This window comes from Sapajus apella, unplaced genomic scaffold (assembly GCF_009761245.1).
Source record: "Sapajus apella isolate SASKATOON/1434 unplaced genomic scaffold, GSC_monkey_1.0 scaffold29, whole genome shotgun sequence".
NCBI lineage: Eukaryota > Metazoa > Chordata > Mammalia > Primates > Cebidae > Sapajus > Sapajus apella.
In genome coordinates this window covers 7,776,667-7,793,257 of record NW_022436969.1, presented here as the reverse complement: position 1 = coordinate 7,793,257, position 16,591 = coordinate 7,776,667, and the positions used below count along the sequence as shown (strand labels likewise).

General features: G+C 42.3%; 1 protein-coding gene across 4 annotated transcripts in view; it reads left to right on the top strand.

Annotated features, from left to right (window-relative positions):
• The window catches only part of LAMA3 (laminin subunit alpha 3), a 262,162-nt gene that overhangs the window by 182,457 nt on the left and 63,114 nt on the right, over nucleotides 1-16,591 (top strand). For 3 of the 4 annotated variants that reach the window (XM_032293185.1, XM_032293183.1, XM_032293184.1), the window contains 4 exons: nucleotides 3,286-3,399; nucleotides 8,600-8,709; nucleotides 11,419-11,499; nucleotides 16,236-16,342. In XM_032293185.1, the coding sequence (XP_032149076.1) occupies nucleotides 3,286-3,399; nucleotides 8,600-8,709; nucleotides 11,419-11,499; nucleotides 16,236-16,342 (412 nt within the window). Of the gene's footprint in view, nucleotides 1-6; nucleotides 198-3,285; nucleotides 3,400-8,599; nucleotides 8,710-11,418; nucleotides 11,500-16,235; nucleotides 16,343-16,591 lie in introns of those variants that run through there. The other variant, XM_032293186.1, reaches the window with a different exon arrangement.

Below are 16,591 nucleotides of genomic sequence, written 5' to 3'. Positions count from 1 at the left end.
AGCCAGCGGGACGCCCAGAAGCCAGGATGCCTCCAGATGTGAGGCGGTCAGCCGGGAGCATGGGATGGCTGTGGATCTTTGGGGCAGCCCTGGGGCAATGTCTGGGCTACAGTTCACAGCAGCAAAGGGTGCCATTTCTTCAGCCTCCCGGTCAAAGTCAGCTGCAAGCGAGTTATGTGGAGTTTAGACCCAGCCAGGTAATGTCCTTTTAAGTTTTGGTTTGGGATGGGGAGGAGTTTCCAGTTTTGTGACATTTTAAGTTGCAGTTAGGTGATTAATGAGTAAAGGAGTGGACTAAGGAGGGGCTGATGGCCTCCCAGTAGCCTTGACTGGCAGTGTTGATTAGAGTGCCTGACAGATTGTTCTCCCAAGCTATTAACCACAAATCCCATTAACATCAGCCCACCTGGAAATGCCGAGGCAGTTAAGAGCTTGAATGCTTGTGGGATGTTAATATACGATGAAACTTTATGCCTTTTAGAGACCACCCCAAGGCTCAGAAAAATAGTCCAATGCCTACAGTTTTCCAAATACTGCTTGGAAGAAATTTTACCCACGAAAAAAACATGAGAAAGAGTGAAATCCAATGCTTAAGAAAAGCGATCAAAATTTGCATAAATCTAAAAGACATGCTTCCATTTGCCAGGCATGAAACATTCATAAATTCTGCTCTCTTTAAACTTCCTGGATGCTACATGTATTCTTGCAGAGAAATAGATCCTATGGCTACTGATATAGCCCTGGAAACTGGTTTAGGAACATAATTTTGTCGTTTGCATATAATTTTTATTACAAAAGTTTCCTGGAAAACTTAACATGAAACATCATCAGGTTAACTAGTTATAGAACCCCTTTTTTGAACTAATGTATTAGAATACATTCATTTTCATTTAAAAATGAGTATTCAATATAAACTGAATACTTAAACTGATTTTTTTGTAGAATGTGTTTTTGCTTGCATTATAAGAGGTGAAATGATTCTATTTTAGTAACTGACACATCCTTGGAGGGTCACATGATATGTAACTCTTGCAGAGTATATTTTCCGCTTGTAATCAAAAGCAAATTAAGATGATTGATTTAGTTTTAATCAGGATAGACTATACTCCCCCAAAGCATGTTTCATTAAGGCTTTTACTCAGGTGTGTTGTCATAAACTAACCAGATCTGTTTATTTGAATAACTTGCTCTTTACCAAATGCGATTATTTCGTAAGCAGGTAATATGATATCCACTGATAATTATTAGGTACTTGCCACTTTTAGGACAGATCGTATAATAGATATGATGACACCATCATTGGCTGCATTTCGTTCACGTGTAAATCTCAGCTGTGCTTTCAGCAAAAGAACATTCCTTTCATACTTTGATTCTCCTTTAGACAAGCCTATTCATATAACAACATAATCTATTTATTTGCAACGTACTCTTTTGCCTAAACATGGTTCCTAATAGCTTAAAGGAATATTATATTGGAAACTATGGTCTTATTGTGCATGATCTGTATTCATTGGTAATTTTGGAAGGCGCTCTAGCAACACCTGGAGATTCCACTCCCTGAGCACATGAGGCTTCTGCCTCTCTCTCCTGGCAGGTGGCTTCTTCCTTTCTTCCACTTGACCAGGTAGAGACCTTTATGGCCACGGATGAATGAGAATGGACTGTCCATTTCAAGATTTTCTTTGACTATAGTTTCTGAGTTTTACAGACATATGTGCTATTTAAAGAAGATTTGACAAAAGACTATCCTTTATCTTGAAATAGTTTTCCTGATGCTTTCAAGATAGGGTATATAGGAGATCAAGGAAACAAACTAGGGACAATATCTGATTTTTTTTTTTTTTAGACAGGGTTTCACTCTTGTTGCCCAGGCTGGAGTGCAGTGGTGTAATCTGGGCTCACTGCAACCTCTGAGATTCAAGCCATCCTCCCACCTCAGCCTCCCCAAGTAGCTGGGACTATAGGCATGCGTCACTGTGCCCAGCTAATTGTAGTATTTTTTGGTAGAGATGAGGTTTTACCATGTTGCCCAGGCTGGTCTCAAACTCCTGGACTCAAGCGATCCACCCACCTTAGCCTCCCAAAATGCTGGGATTATAGGCATGAGCCACCACAACCAGCCAATATCTGATTTTAATCTGCGCACTGATTCACTCTGCCAAAATAAAGGACATGTCTATAATTTCCTTTAAAGACAGAAATCTAAATAATTTTAATGGCCGGTATAAGAAGAATTGCCTTTTTTTCTATTGGAGGAATTCTTAACTAGATGGCTTTTTTAAAGGTACTAGTTCATGAAAAGAAAATTGTAATTATTTTTGTCCAGATGAAAAAGCACAACTTGTATTATACTGGAGAGAGATAATATGCTGGGGATAGAAATAATCAAAATAAGATTGAACAACAAAACAAGACCAAACCAAGGAGACTCCTTATGTGTTCAGTGTGGACCAGATATTCATGAAGAGTCCTTTATGGGACCTCATGCACACTCCCCTCCCCTGGGTTCTCTGTTGCCCATGGACTAGTGAGTGGGAATGAAGTGACTCCACCGATTGTGGCATGATTGTATAGATCTCAGTTAAGAATCCCATCCCCCACAACCCACTCCTCCTCCCATACTGCCCTTCCACCAGCCCAAACTCACACCTGGAGAGCAGACGGCTACCCAAAGATAATTCGAACTTGAAGTGATTTGCTTAGATGTCCTCCCCTCTGAGGATGGGGGCCCAATTCTCTTTATTTGTCCACTTCTACCTTCTCCGCCTGCTCCCTAAAACAGTTGTGAGAAGAGAGGAGCCCCTTCTCGCCCACCACCTCCACACTTGCCGTCTCTCTGATTTCCCTGCCACGCATCTCGCATTCCCACCAGGGCATGAAAACCAAGCAACTTGAGAGAAAAACAAGTGGATCTGACCAAGCAACTTGAGAGAAAAACAAGTGGATCTGACTGGTGGTTGCAATTAAAAATACTCACACTGACTGAGGGAAAGAAGGTTTGAAAAACGAATGTTTCAGCCGGGCTCAGCGGTGCACGTGCCTGTGGTTCCAGCTGCTCTGGAGGCTGAGGCAGGAGGATTGCTTGAGCCCAGGAGCTCGAGACTGTATTGCACTATGATCACACCTGTGAATAGTCAACGCACTCCAGCCTGGGCAACATAGCCAGACCCTGTCTCTAAAACATAAAAATAAGGTTCATGCTTTGCAGTGAGAAGTATCACATGCTTTGGATAATCATTGTTTTCTTTCTTTGTACTGATTAAACATTTTGTTTGAAAAAAATAGGGTTGTAGCCCTGGATACTATCGGGATCACAAAGGCTTGTATACTGGACGGTGTGTTCCCTGCAATTGCAACGGACATTCAAATCGGTGCCAGGATGGCTCAGGCATATGTATTGTGAGTAAATTGATACTTTTATGCTATCAGCAGGGAATCTGTTTCTCCATTCCCCTCTACTATGCCCCGAGACATCAACATCACATCTCCTGCCAAACCCTAAATAGAGGTTGCTGTTTGAATATATGACGCTCCATTATCAGGCTGAAGTATTTTACATTTCATTTTTTTCCTCCATTTTAACATGTGCCATTAAAAAGAGGGCTGCTCTCTGAGCAATTAAGTTACACTTTAGCTTCCAAATCTCTGCTTCATGAAATGATAGTAATGGGTGGACCTTGGAAGTTAATTCTTGCCAGGACATAACTAATCAGAGCCATGACTTTGGGTCCCAATTTTGTTGGGGTGGTAGGAAGTTACAGGACCAGGGCTTGCTGTCAATGAGCAGTAATTTGAGAAAGCAACCAGGGAGAAGGGGATTTGTGGAGGGCTTACAGCTCATAAGAAATCAGTCCAACATTAGTTGGGCATGGTGGCAGGCGCCAGTAAGCCTACTACTCAGGAGGCTGAGGCAGGAGAATCACTTGAACCTAGGAGGCAGAGGTTGCTGTGAGCCGAGATCGTGCCATTGCACTCCAGCCTGGGCAACGAGAACAAACCTCCATCTCAACAAACAAAAAAAAAGAAAGGAAAAGAAAGAAACAAATCAGTCCAACACAAGCTTCAGTATTGCCAAGACATAGTAGGGCTTGGAGCAGACCCGTGAGGGAGGTTGTTGGGGAAAGAAAGTGCTGCTCACCTCTCCTGTCCTCACGGCGTCCTCTGCCTGCCTGTTCCCTATGTTGACTGTTTTTTCTCATGGCCTCAAGGCTGTCTTGGATGACTATAACTTATCCACTGGAAAAATCTTATTTTGGAATATTTTATAAAATTCTCCTACTAGCCAGGTGCAGTGGCTCACACTTGTAATTCCAGCACTTTGGGAGGCTGAGGCGGGCAGATCACAAGGTCAGGAGATTGAGACCATGCTGGCTAACATGGTGAACCCTGTCTCTACTAAAAATACAAAAAATTAGCTGGACATGGTGGCGCGCGTCTGTAGTCCCAGCTACTTGGGAGGCTGAGACAGGAGAATCGCTTGAACCCAGGAGGCAGAGGTTTCAGTGAGCCAAGGTCGCTCCACTGCACTCCAGCCTGGGTGACAGAGTAAGACTCCATCTCAAAAAATGAATAAATAAATAAATAATAAAATAAAATTCTCCTAACTAAAATTAGTTTCTTAGGAAATTTTTCTTATGCATCCCAAAGCAGAATCTTTTTTATTCTGCTTTTTTTTCCCATTCCTTTTATTAGAGTTCTTCTTGGTAACCAGGGCCTCCCCAGCGAGGAAAATGGACAGTGAAAAGAAGGAAGGAGCATACTCCCAGAATGCAGGGCTTCAGTTGTGCTGTGCCCTTTTGGACATGCACTCCTCTGGCACAGATTTTCTTTGCATTGTGTAATGCAACTAGAGTGTTTCAAGTATGAGTTCCTAGACCGTATTAAGCTAGTTCAACGTGGCCCGGGGAACTGCTTCCTTTGCAAGATGGGACAGGCTAGAACAGGAAATTGTTGTGAAGAGCCACCTGATAGAATAATTGGTTGGATTGTAACCTTATAAGTTCAAAAAGCATAAAAGGTATTGAGGAATACTGTTTTCCAGCTCATTAGTGTTCCTATAGAATAGTTCATGTCTAATATTGTATGTTTTGTGTAACATGGGTAGACACTTTAAGAATAAATATCTTATCACTGAACCATTGCTAGGTGTCAAGCCCACCTTATAAAATCTCAAAGAGCAAAGGGAGGTTTTGTTTGTTTGTTTGTTTGTTTTTTGTAGTCACACACTAAAAGGAAAACTTGTAAGAGTCTTAATTCATATTTTAATCAAACAAGATTTTCTTTCCCATTTCCTTTTTTTGTAGTTCTCTTCACTTGTTCCTATTGGCCATGCGGCCGCCAAGACTCTTGATTCAGGAAATCCTCACTGAGTATTTGCTAGTGTGGCAGGTACTGAGCTAAGTGCTAGAGTTTAAATCATCAGACTTAATCCCTACACTCACAAGTCTTGCTGTCTAGCAGGGAATGTGTATGTGTGTACACACGTACACACACGAGCACACACGCGCACACACACACACGGAGCCTGTGTCTGCACTCAACTAACAGCTCTATGGCAAGTCCTGAGTGCCGATGCTGCTCTGAATTGTGTCCACTGCATGGAAGCCAAGGATGCAGCCCTCCTTCTCAAAGAATAGTAATAAGGAAATCCAGTACGTTCGAATATCAGATGGGATTTCTGGCTGATTTCACTGCAAATTGACCACCACCTCTCAAGGTTCCAAGTAAATGTCTGACATCAGGGACCTTCACCCAGGTGCAAATCTTCATGGCATTTCAAGAATAGACTCTGAGGTTTGAAAAGATAAGTGGCCCAACTTTTTGCTGGTATAGCAGTAGGTGTCCAGCATTAAGGGCAGGAGTAGCCCGTGGGGGTGCCACCTTCCAGAGGGACCTGCAATCATGGCCTCCTGCTATGCGCTGAGACCCCTGCCTCTCCCTCTCCTTATTGCCCCAATTTCTCCCCATATTTTCTCCTTTCTCCCCAATTCCCCTTGCTGTCTACTGTCTCTGTCAGCCCTTATGTTCCTCTCTGTTCCCATTTTCCTCCCCTTTTCTCTGTCTTCTTTCTTCATCTTCCTTCTTTTATTCTTTGCTACTTGAGCCCGTCTTCCACATCGCAGTTGCAGTGGAATTTCAGAATGATTTATCCGAAATTCACAGCTGACATGGTGCTCCCTGAGGCTCATGGAGAGAAGAAACCCCACAACCCCTCAGCACAGTCTCAGGGACTCTCTCCAGCTGCATCTTGCCCCCTTGCACTTCTGCCTCTGGGATGCCCTTTGCTTTTCATTCCCTCCACACACTGCCATGCTATTGTGAGACTGAGGTTCTGCACACTCTTCCCCTGTGCCTGGAACGCCCCTCCCTCACTTTTACGCTCAGTGAATCCCTGTCCTTTTGTGGCCCTCGCAGGCCGCCCCTCCTCCTGCTCTTGTGGGATGCTGGCACACTTATGTCCTGTTTTCCACATGATATTGAATACATCTATTCACAGGGTTACATGTACCCTGAGTCGAGGTACCAACCCATCTTTACATCCTTAGTGCCTAGCATAATTGGGCATATAGTAAATGCCAAATGGATATTTGGTGACAAATGGAGCTAGGAGAGCACATGCCGCGGGAGTGGACATGGGCTTCTGCAGCATTTGTTCATTCATTTATACACAGTAAAGTGCAAGGAACCTGAAGGGAGATGCTCCAAGTTTGCAGGTCTGAAGAAGACAGTTTCCAGGGTGGCCACTCTCAACTGACAGTGCAGGGTATCGCACATATTCTTATGGGACTTTGTCAAGCAACATTTTTGACACCCTTCCTTGATCCCCTCCTCTCACCCCTGTGGAGGCCCAGTATTCAGAGTGATTTTAGTAGGATATGGATGTCCTTACCTCAATTCTTACATCTCAATGTTATTGTTTCTCCATTGTGTTCAGCCTCAGAGCTAATTAGACACAGGACTGAAATATATCTATACAGGCATGTTCTTCTTTTAAATTGACATTTGGATTAAAAGAGAAAGAAAACTAAAATGGAAACATATTAGTTCCAAAGGACTGATGTCTTATGAGAGAGTCAGGGCAGCTGAACACAGGGTGAGGAAAGCCGCTGGTGTCCTTTTCAGTCACCCGTGAGAGAACTCCTCTGTGCAGCTGATCAGCTGCAGGGATGATTATTCTCAGTGTCCAGACCTCAAGGAGTCTGGACCCATAGTGCAGTGTGATTTGGAGAAGGAAGGATTCCGGATAGGAATTTACTTTCTGATGATAAGCAAATGCGAACATGTGAGCAGCATCCTACTTTAAAGCCTCTCCACCTGATCTGAAATACTAATATCTTGTGTTTATAGCACAATTTTATAGCTAGGAAACAAATAGGAAAGGATATTTTAACATCTTGGTATTCTGTGTAATTTTCAGTTACTCAGAGGTTGGTGAAGGATGGATTTGCTCAATCTAGACAAATTGGAGACATTTATGATGGAAGGGCAACCTTTTTCATTATGAATAAGCCATGTCCTCTTGGGATATAAACATGTACAGTTTTTCCCAAATGACTTTCAGGCATTATTTAAAAGCTGACACTCATTAAAGTTTCCTACTCAAACAACACCTCTGCAGAGATAAAATACATAAGCAAATTTTTTAAATTATGCTTATTCCAGTCCATATAAATAACACAAAATATCTCCAAATTATCAAATGCCCACAGCAAGGGGAGTTTTCCTGGATGTTTTTGTGCGTTTAGAACTTTTATTGCTAGGGTAACGCCAAGAAAATAAACAAATTTGACCCAATCCACTAGGTTTTATCTCAGTAGACCACTTGGTTGCAAAACTATTTCATCTCAACACTTTGGTAAAGAACACATTTCATTACACAGCAACCTTGACATGAAAAGAATTGGATTTATGTAAATAAAAAGATTAGATAACATGAAGTTTTTGCTTCTTTGGGACATTAGAATTAAGCTGAGTGCTTTCTTCAGATACTGTGCAACTTTTTATTGTTTTAACAAATTCTGTATTAAGAACTCATTTCAATAATATCACTCTTCAGTATATCATTGGTATGTGAACTGTGAAGTAAAATGAAGACAGTTTTCATCAAAGCGGTTGTAAGGGAAAGAGAGAAAAGAATTTACATTTCCCAAGAGCTTAGTACACTTTGCTTTTTTAAATCCTCCCAACAGCCTTAGAAAGTGGGCATTATTCTAAATGTACATTTTGAGAAAATTGTAATTGTAGATAAGTCATACACTAGTAAAATTGATATAGGTAAAATTGATATAATTGAAAGGACCTCGCCCCAGGACTCCACAGCCTCGAGATGCTGGAGTGTGATGGAGACTCAGCTGGCTTGTCCCCACTATGTCACGCTGCCAACGTTAAGCACCATGTCACTGAGGGAAGAGCACTTAGACCTCTTTTCTAGCACCAACAATGATTAGGCGGATAGGGAAAATACACGGTTAGAGGAGCTGATATCGCTGCAAAGTCAGAGGACTTGAATTCCAGTCATGTGAATAAGTAAGATTACAGTGATCTCAGAAGTAGTGACTGTACCGGCTGCTGTTGAATTGTGCTGTTTACCTGTCCCTAGAGCTGTCAGCACAACACCGCGGGCGAGCACTGTGAACGCTGCCAGGAGGGCTACTATGGCAGTGCCATCCACGGATCCTGCAGGGCCTGCCCGTGTCCTCACACCAACAGGTACCGTAGCAGCTTGACATAAACTACATGGCTCTGAAGTCGTTTGGTGGCTACCTCAGACTAGGGGTGGGAGAGCAGGTGGGGAGAATGGGAAGTGATTTCCAAAGGGTCTGGGACTTCTTTTTGAAGAGATGAAAACATTTTCAAATTGATTGTGGTGATGATTACACAATTCTGTGAATATACTACAAGCCGTTGAATTGTACAGTTTACATGGTGAATCGCATGATATATGAAGTATATTTCAGTAAAGATGTGATAGTGAAATGAACAAACATGGCATATGTGAGAATAAATGAACAGGCCAGGCACAGTGGCTCATGCCTGTAATCGAGCACTTTGGGAGGCTGAGGCAGGTGGATCACTTGAGGTCAGGAGTTCGAGAGTAGCCTGGCCAACATGGTGAAACCCTGTCTCTACTAAAAATACAAAAATTAGTCTATAATCCCAGCTCCTCAGGAGACAGGCAGGAGAACTGCTTGAACCTGGGAGGTGGAGGCTGCAGTGAGCTGAGATTGCATCACTGCGCTCCAGCCTGGGCGACAGAGTGAGACTCCATCTTAAAAAAAACAAACAACAACAACAAGAAAACTAGAAACCATCTTTCCAAGTTGTATCCTTCCAGGCTTTTCCTTTCGCTCTTTTCTTTTACTGTTCATTCAGTGGTTATGTAGCTACTTCAGCACCCATGATAGGGCCAGACCTCAGCCCTCTCTGTGATGGGGAAACTGAAGGAAGGAAAACAGAGGCAGTCCCTGTTCTCCTGGGGCTTTACTGAGAGTGTGGCAGGGAGGAAGAGAAAGGGTGGGAGTCATCACACTCAATAAATATGCACACTAATCAATAAGAAGTAGAATTGGAGATAGAGATATTTTCTGCAATAGGCTTGTGTCATTGACAGTGAGAGGGTGGCTTGGTCATTGACAGTGAGAGGAAGCCATGGCAGTATCTTGGCCATGAGGCTCCCAGGCAAGGATGAAACAGAAGGGAAAGGCCTGTGATGGTGTGTTCGAGGCAGTGAGAAGGCAGAAGTGGCAGAAATGCAGTGTGGAGAGAGAGGACCAGGGGTGAGGTTGCGGGGGAGGGCAGCCAAGCCCCAGGTCCCGCAGAACCCTGCAGGCTGTGGTCAAGCATCTGGATCTCATCCTCAGTGCAGTGGAAGCCTGAAAACAGTTCTGAGCCACTGAGTGATCTGAGCTGTCACTCAGGCTCCAACGTGACTAATAGACTACATAGGTAGGAAGCCACCGCTGTGTTTTCAAGGTAACCTCCTCTCTCCTTAGGCGTGGTACCTTGTCATACCCTTGCTCATCACGAAGGGTTCACTGCAGGGACCCAAGCAAAGAATAATGTAACAAACTAAGTGAAGCAAGAGTTAGTTTGAAAATCAAAAAGATACTGACGAAGTCTCAGTAGTACATAGGCTCAGAGACAAGTATGGATCAGAGAGTCGGGCCTATATCAGCCCTTACTTAACAGACACTTGAGCCAAGTCCTAACATTGCCAGAAGCCATGTGCCAAGTGTGGCTTCTCTGCAGAAACCTACTTGGAATGTTCACCTGCTTTGCTGCCTATATATTTGATACTTGTAAAGCCCGCCCCATCCTGCAGCTTTTTTTGTCAAGGGATCAATCACTTGAGCTTGCCCAGACTTGTTTAAAGAGAAGCTGGCAAAAGTAGAAAGCAGCAAGATTTCCACTGGGGTGCTTGGAACAAGTTTTTCATTTTCGTTTGCAAAGCATATTGTTAGCATCAAGGTCAGCTTCCAGCTTCCAGGCAGTTGAAGTAACACGTAGGTCTTTGGATGTATCAGTAAAACTCTATGTCTATCTGCTTCCCCTTCCAGCAATATTAATAGTGCTGACCAATTTCTAACTGTCCCTCGAGAGGCTTCCTAAATAGGAATTCTTTTACCAGTGAATGGTAGTTGGAGTGATACTCCCTCAGATGTTATCAGTGTCATGTCCAGTGGCAGATGGAGACACTTTGCAAGGGCCACAGGGCTTTTTCATGGTCTCTTTGTGGTGTGTGTGTGCTTGTGTGTTAGAAAATCTTCTTCTAAAATATCATCACTTTTGGCTAAGATCAAGTGTAAAATATCATCACTTTAGAGCTAAAAGAAAAGGGATCAAAATTCCACAACTTGGTTTGAAAAAAAAGTGAGAATCAGCAATGATCGTACCCACAGAAATGCCAAGGCAGGCGAGTGTCCTCTGTGCTTCTTTGGGTGGCTCCAGGCCCTGGTCTCCCCACCGACTTTTCTTCCCAGAAGGCAAGGTGCCTGATAGAAAAGAACCAGAATCAACAAGGAGAATGTTTTTTTAAAGAATCAGAACTCTCTGTTCTTTTTCTGCCTGGACTTGTTTTACTCCTTCCTTGTTATTCCTGGAAAAATGCTGTTGTAATCATCTCTTCCAAAGTGAATTACTCTGATCTGTCTTAAGGGGAAAAAATGCTCTTCCACAAGGAACAAATAAAATAAATGCCTTCAGTCCTTATTCACCAAAATTGCCCAGTGTCAGCTGAGATCATTCATCATTATCTCTCCAAGTCTTGATGGGCAAAATTTTCTTCACACAAAAAATAACCAGACCCTGGGTTTCAGTGTTCACTTAATGCAAGTCAGCCCTTTGTGGTAAAAAATAATGAGCATAAATCCTATCGATCAACTGTGTTTTTACTGGGGCCTTTTTCTGCCTTCTTTCAAGCTTTGCCACCGGCTGTGTGGTGAATGGGGGAAACGTGCGGTGCTCCTGCAAAGCTGGGTACACAGGAACACAGTGTGAAAGGTAAGGTGGGTGCCCCCTGCCCTCAGCCAGCCAGGGGGCAGGGAGGGCTGTGGGTGGGGCGCTGCCAGGCACTGGCGCAGAGCTAGGGGTGGGGCTGAGAGTTTGACTGAGGCCTAGAAAAAGGTCTCTTGGGAAAAATACAAGACTGTTCACCTAATAAATTATTAACATTGTTCTCTTTCCTGCTTTGTATGTTTCAGAAAACTGAGAATGAGGCATAACACATACACTCACCCACATGTAGCTGTACCTGCATCCCCCCAACACACACACCCTTGTGTACCACAACCCCCAACACCTCCCTACCTACCCCTCCTCCACAATGATCTCTGCACACCCCCATTTCTACATGTCCCTTCCCCGTATTTCCATACACCTGCCCCCATCATATCCCTACTTACCTGTACACACATACAACTTCCTACACTCTTCCCTACCATACACACACACATCCACAGCCTTAGATAGCACCCCCCCCCCCCCCCCCCACACACACACACAGGTACCTCTATCCCCATACTGTATTTTGAACACTTTCAGGGCAATCTGTGTCTTGTTTATTTCAGAATCCCTGGTTCCAGGCGTGGTACTGTTCACTTAATAGGTGTTCAATAATGTTTGTGAAACAAAAGAATAAATGTTGTGGAATCGAAAGTATAAAATTGACAACAAAGGGCCACAGGAGCCAAGCTTCAGTTATTCTCAGACAATTTTCATGATTAGCGACTATGCATAGAGCACTGCCAAGTATTGAGAAAGATATAAAAGATACTTATAACCTAGCTGGGAAGACAGCACACACATATTTAGAAAAGGAACAGTAGGAAAAATGAATCATATGGTTGACATATTTTAAAATTTAAAATAACTTTCTCTTAAAATCAATACATATTTTTGATAAAATGATGTAATACAAGTGAGCAGAGAACCAGCGAAGCCCCTGTACACCTCGACCTAGCCATGTGCGCTCAGATGCATTCACATACAATCCTATTCATAATCATTTTATCTACAGAAAGCCACTATAAAAAAGCTAGCTGTATGTTTTTAAATATCATTTCTAAATGCGTGAATTAAAAAAAAAAAGTAGATTCCTGTATTACTTTCTGTTTTGACTTGTTTTCTTATCTAATATACTATGTTAGAAATATCTTTCTGTATCAATAAAGTATTCACTGATAACATCACATCAATGAGCAAAAATTTTCACTGGGTTTTCATAACCCCCTGCTCTTGGTCTTAGAGATCCTTTTACTGTTCTCCATTTAAAGCAACACTAAAATTAAATCCTTGCAGCTTAATATTTGTGTATGTATATCCTCAAGGTATAGTTGTAGAAGTGGATTCCTTGGGTCAGAGGATAGGTTTTCCAGGCTTTTAATAGCTTTTGCAAAATTGCCCTCTAGGAAAGTTTATATTCTTAACCAGCAGCAAAAGAGAATGAGTGACTACCTACCCCAATGGATATTGGAAAGGATCAATTTTTAAAATATTTGCCAATTAGGGTCAAGCATGGTGGTGACTCATACCTGTAATCCCATCACTTTGGGAGGCCAAGGTGGGAGGATCATTTCATGTGATCCAGGGGTTACAGACCAGCCTTGGCAGCATAGAGAGACTTCATCTCCATATATATATTTTTTTTAATTAGCCAAGTGTGGTGGTGTATGCCGGTGGTCCCAGCTACTTGGAGTCCTGAGGTAGGAGAATCACTTGAGCCCAGGAGTTCAAGGCTGCAATGAGCTATGATCACACCACTGTACTCTAGCCTGGGCAACAGAAAAGAAAAAAGCCAATCTGATAGAGAAAATATATATCATTTTAATTCACATTGTTTTGTTTAAACTTTAGAAGAGTTTGACTAATTTTTTTATCTTTTTTTTTTATATATATATATAAAGATGGGGTTTCACCATGATGGCCAGGCTGGTCTTGAACTCCTGACCTCAGGTGATCCAACCACCTCAGCTTCCCAAAGTGCTAGGACTACAGGCGTGAGCCACTGTGCCCGGCCGACTGATTTTTTTTTTTATTAACCAGCAAATGAATTCAACCAGATTTCAAGTAAGGCATAACTACTTTAGACTGGGGTTATCTGAAATGTTTATAGTTAAGGTAGGACTTTGGTAGGTCTAAGGGGTGCCTAGAATCCAGTAGAGCCAGAAGATGGAGGTGGAGGGCTGGGTAGGTTGGGGAAAGAAGGCAGGAAAGCCCAAGGGGCTGGAAGACACCTGCCATGTGTAGGAGTGGGGACTGCCTTAGCCTGGGGATACTGAGCGGCAGCTAAGGAGCCAGTTCTAGGGCAAAAGATAGCAATGTAAGGTTCTTCTGTTTTCCATTTTCCATTTCAGCAAAAGGAGCATTTCTCACACTTGCCTCACATTTATTATTCATTTGTTCTTTCAATGAAAAATGTATGGAGGTCCTAGAATATATCTGGCATAGTGCTAAGTACTAGAGGCACATTAGCAGGCAGCACAGTGTCCTCAAGGGCTTCCCAGTCCAGTGGTGGACAGACATCAAAACACGCCATTAAAACAGCGAGAGAAGAAAACAAGCTATTGTTTCTTTAAAAAAATTTTAAAGCTTTTTCACGGGAAAATGCCATTTTGATGTCAACATTTTTCATTTGTTAGACATAGCACCCGGAAATCATTCCTAGCACTAGTGATTAGCTACACAATTGTAAATACAACAACAGTCGAGGGTGAAAAATGGGAATATAGATACACAGGAGACTAGCTGTATAGAAGCCAGCGCAGCCAGCTGGGGGATGGGTTAGCAAAGGCTTCGTAGCTCATACATGCTCTCACCACCTCATCTCCCCCAGCCACACAGGGCCACAGGTGACTAGCTTGTTCTCTGCTCTTTATTTGCTGTACAAGTGTCATTTGTGAAATTGGAAGTTTTACTTGTGCTTAGCCACTACCATAAATTGAGAATAAGAGAACAAGGTATTTCTTGTACCCAGTAAGTAATACTTTGCAAGAGTAAGGAAGAAGTAGAATTGAACTTCCTGAATATTTCTGTGATTTAAACATAAGGTACTTTGTAATTATGCGTCTATTATATGGGAAGTTTAGATGGTAAGAGTTTAGGTAAGAAAGACATCAAAAATAAGGTATTCTAGAACACAGAGCTTCTGTATAGCATGATCTGTTAGGTAGAATACCAAGCCAGTCACAAAGTAAAGCCCTATTACTAGCACATGACCACCCTGCTTAGTAGACTTAGATAAGCCACCTCAGCGTAGTTACCTTCTTGATTATTAGGGAATACATGAGCCTTCTGTTTTCTTATAATAATTTCAAATGATGCCAATTAGAAGATGAATATTTTGTCATGTCTTATAATGATAGCTACCCTTGAGTGTCTGTTATGTGCAGACATTATGCTAAATTATTTATTACATTATCTCTTACATTCATTGAGCAAAATAGGTATTATTAGTCCAATCATTTATTCATTCAACAAATATTTTTCTGTCACCTAGTATGTGCTAGGTGCTAGGGATAAATCAGTGAGCCAAACAGCCCAAAACCCCATGTCTTCATGGAGCTTATATTTTAATGGGGGCTTGAGGGGAGACCAGTAAAGAAACAGAAGCGCAGAGGGTTACAGCAACAGCCCAAGATCACACTTGTAAGTAGTGGAGGCAGGAGTCCAGCCAGATCTTTCTGATCCTTTACATTATGTCACCAGTGTATCTGTGGTAATACATTGGTGAAATATATTGGAAGTACATGGTAACGTGTATTGGAATTGCCTAATGTTGTTTTTGATGCAGTGCTTAAATTTTGGGAAATGAGGTAAATACCATGTGTCTTTGAGTCTATCAAGTCCATTGATGATAAGACACTACACATCAGTTTAATGGCAGTTTGGGGGTGACCGGATGGGGAGTGGAACTTTGTTAATGGAAATATTGTAATTGACATCCCAACTCTAGGACATTAACATGTGCTTATTTGACTTTAAAAAAAAAAATCTAAGAATCAAGGAAATGTGATCTTTAAACTTGTAAACCAGGAATGAGTTCTCATTACTATACTACGTAGAATAACAAAGGCTCAGGGCCAAAGGTAGCAGCTGTAACTGCTCTCGGTTGTTTAAGCTCATTATATACAGCACCGCAGCAATTAGTGCAGATATGAGTTATGCAGACTTGACACAGTACAGATCAGGTGCAGTGGTTCATGCCAGTAATCTCAGCACTTAAGGAGCTGAGACAGGAGGATCACTTGAGCCTAGGAGATCAAGACCAGTCTGAGCAACAGAGTAAGACCTCATCTCTACTGAAAATTAAAAAATTAGCCAGGCATGCTGGGATATACCTGTAGTTCCAGTTTCTTAGGAGGCTGAGGCAGGAGGATCACTTGAGCCCAGAAGTTTGAGGCTGCAGTAAGCTATGATTGTGCCCCTGTACTCCAGCCTGGGCAACAGAGTAGGGTAAGACTGTCTAAAAAAAGAAAAAAGAAAAAAAAAAAAGAATGAATGCAATAGGAAATATTAAGATAGTCCTCCCTCATCCAAAAAAATTAGAAATTATGTGAATCTGACTTCAAATTTATTTCTGTGAGGCAATTCAAGGGGTAAATACCTCTGTATTGAGAAATATTCATTCTTACAGATCTATGTCAGCCTTAACCCAAACAGAGAACTAGAGATTGAGAAAATTGGGTGGGATAAATGATGTGTTATTTGGGTGTTTCTCCTCCCATCTATATTTTGTGTAGGTGTGCACCAGGATACTTTGGGAATCCCCAGAAATTTGGAGGCAGCTGCCAACCATGCAATTGTAACAGCAATGGCCAGCTGGGCAGTTGTGATCCCCTGACTGGAGGTAAGGTGGACCCACACCTCTGCTAGCTTGCATTTATAAAGCTGGTATAACATAACAGCCTAAGAACCCAAGCACACATTTTCAGGATGTGTAATTCCAGCCAGCAAGTTATCCCCTTGTTTTGACAACCCTAGGAATGCTTAGATAGTATTTTCTGCTTTGGTGAATAACCTGTTTCAATTCACTTTTTTTTTTTTTTTTTTGTAATCCCAGCACTTTGGGAGGCCGAGGCGGGTGGATCATGAGGTC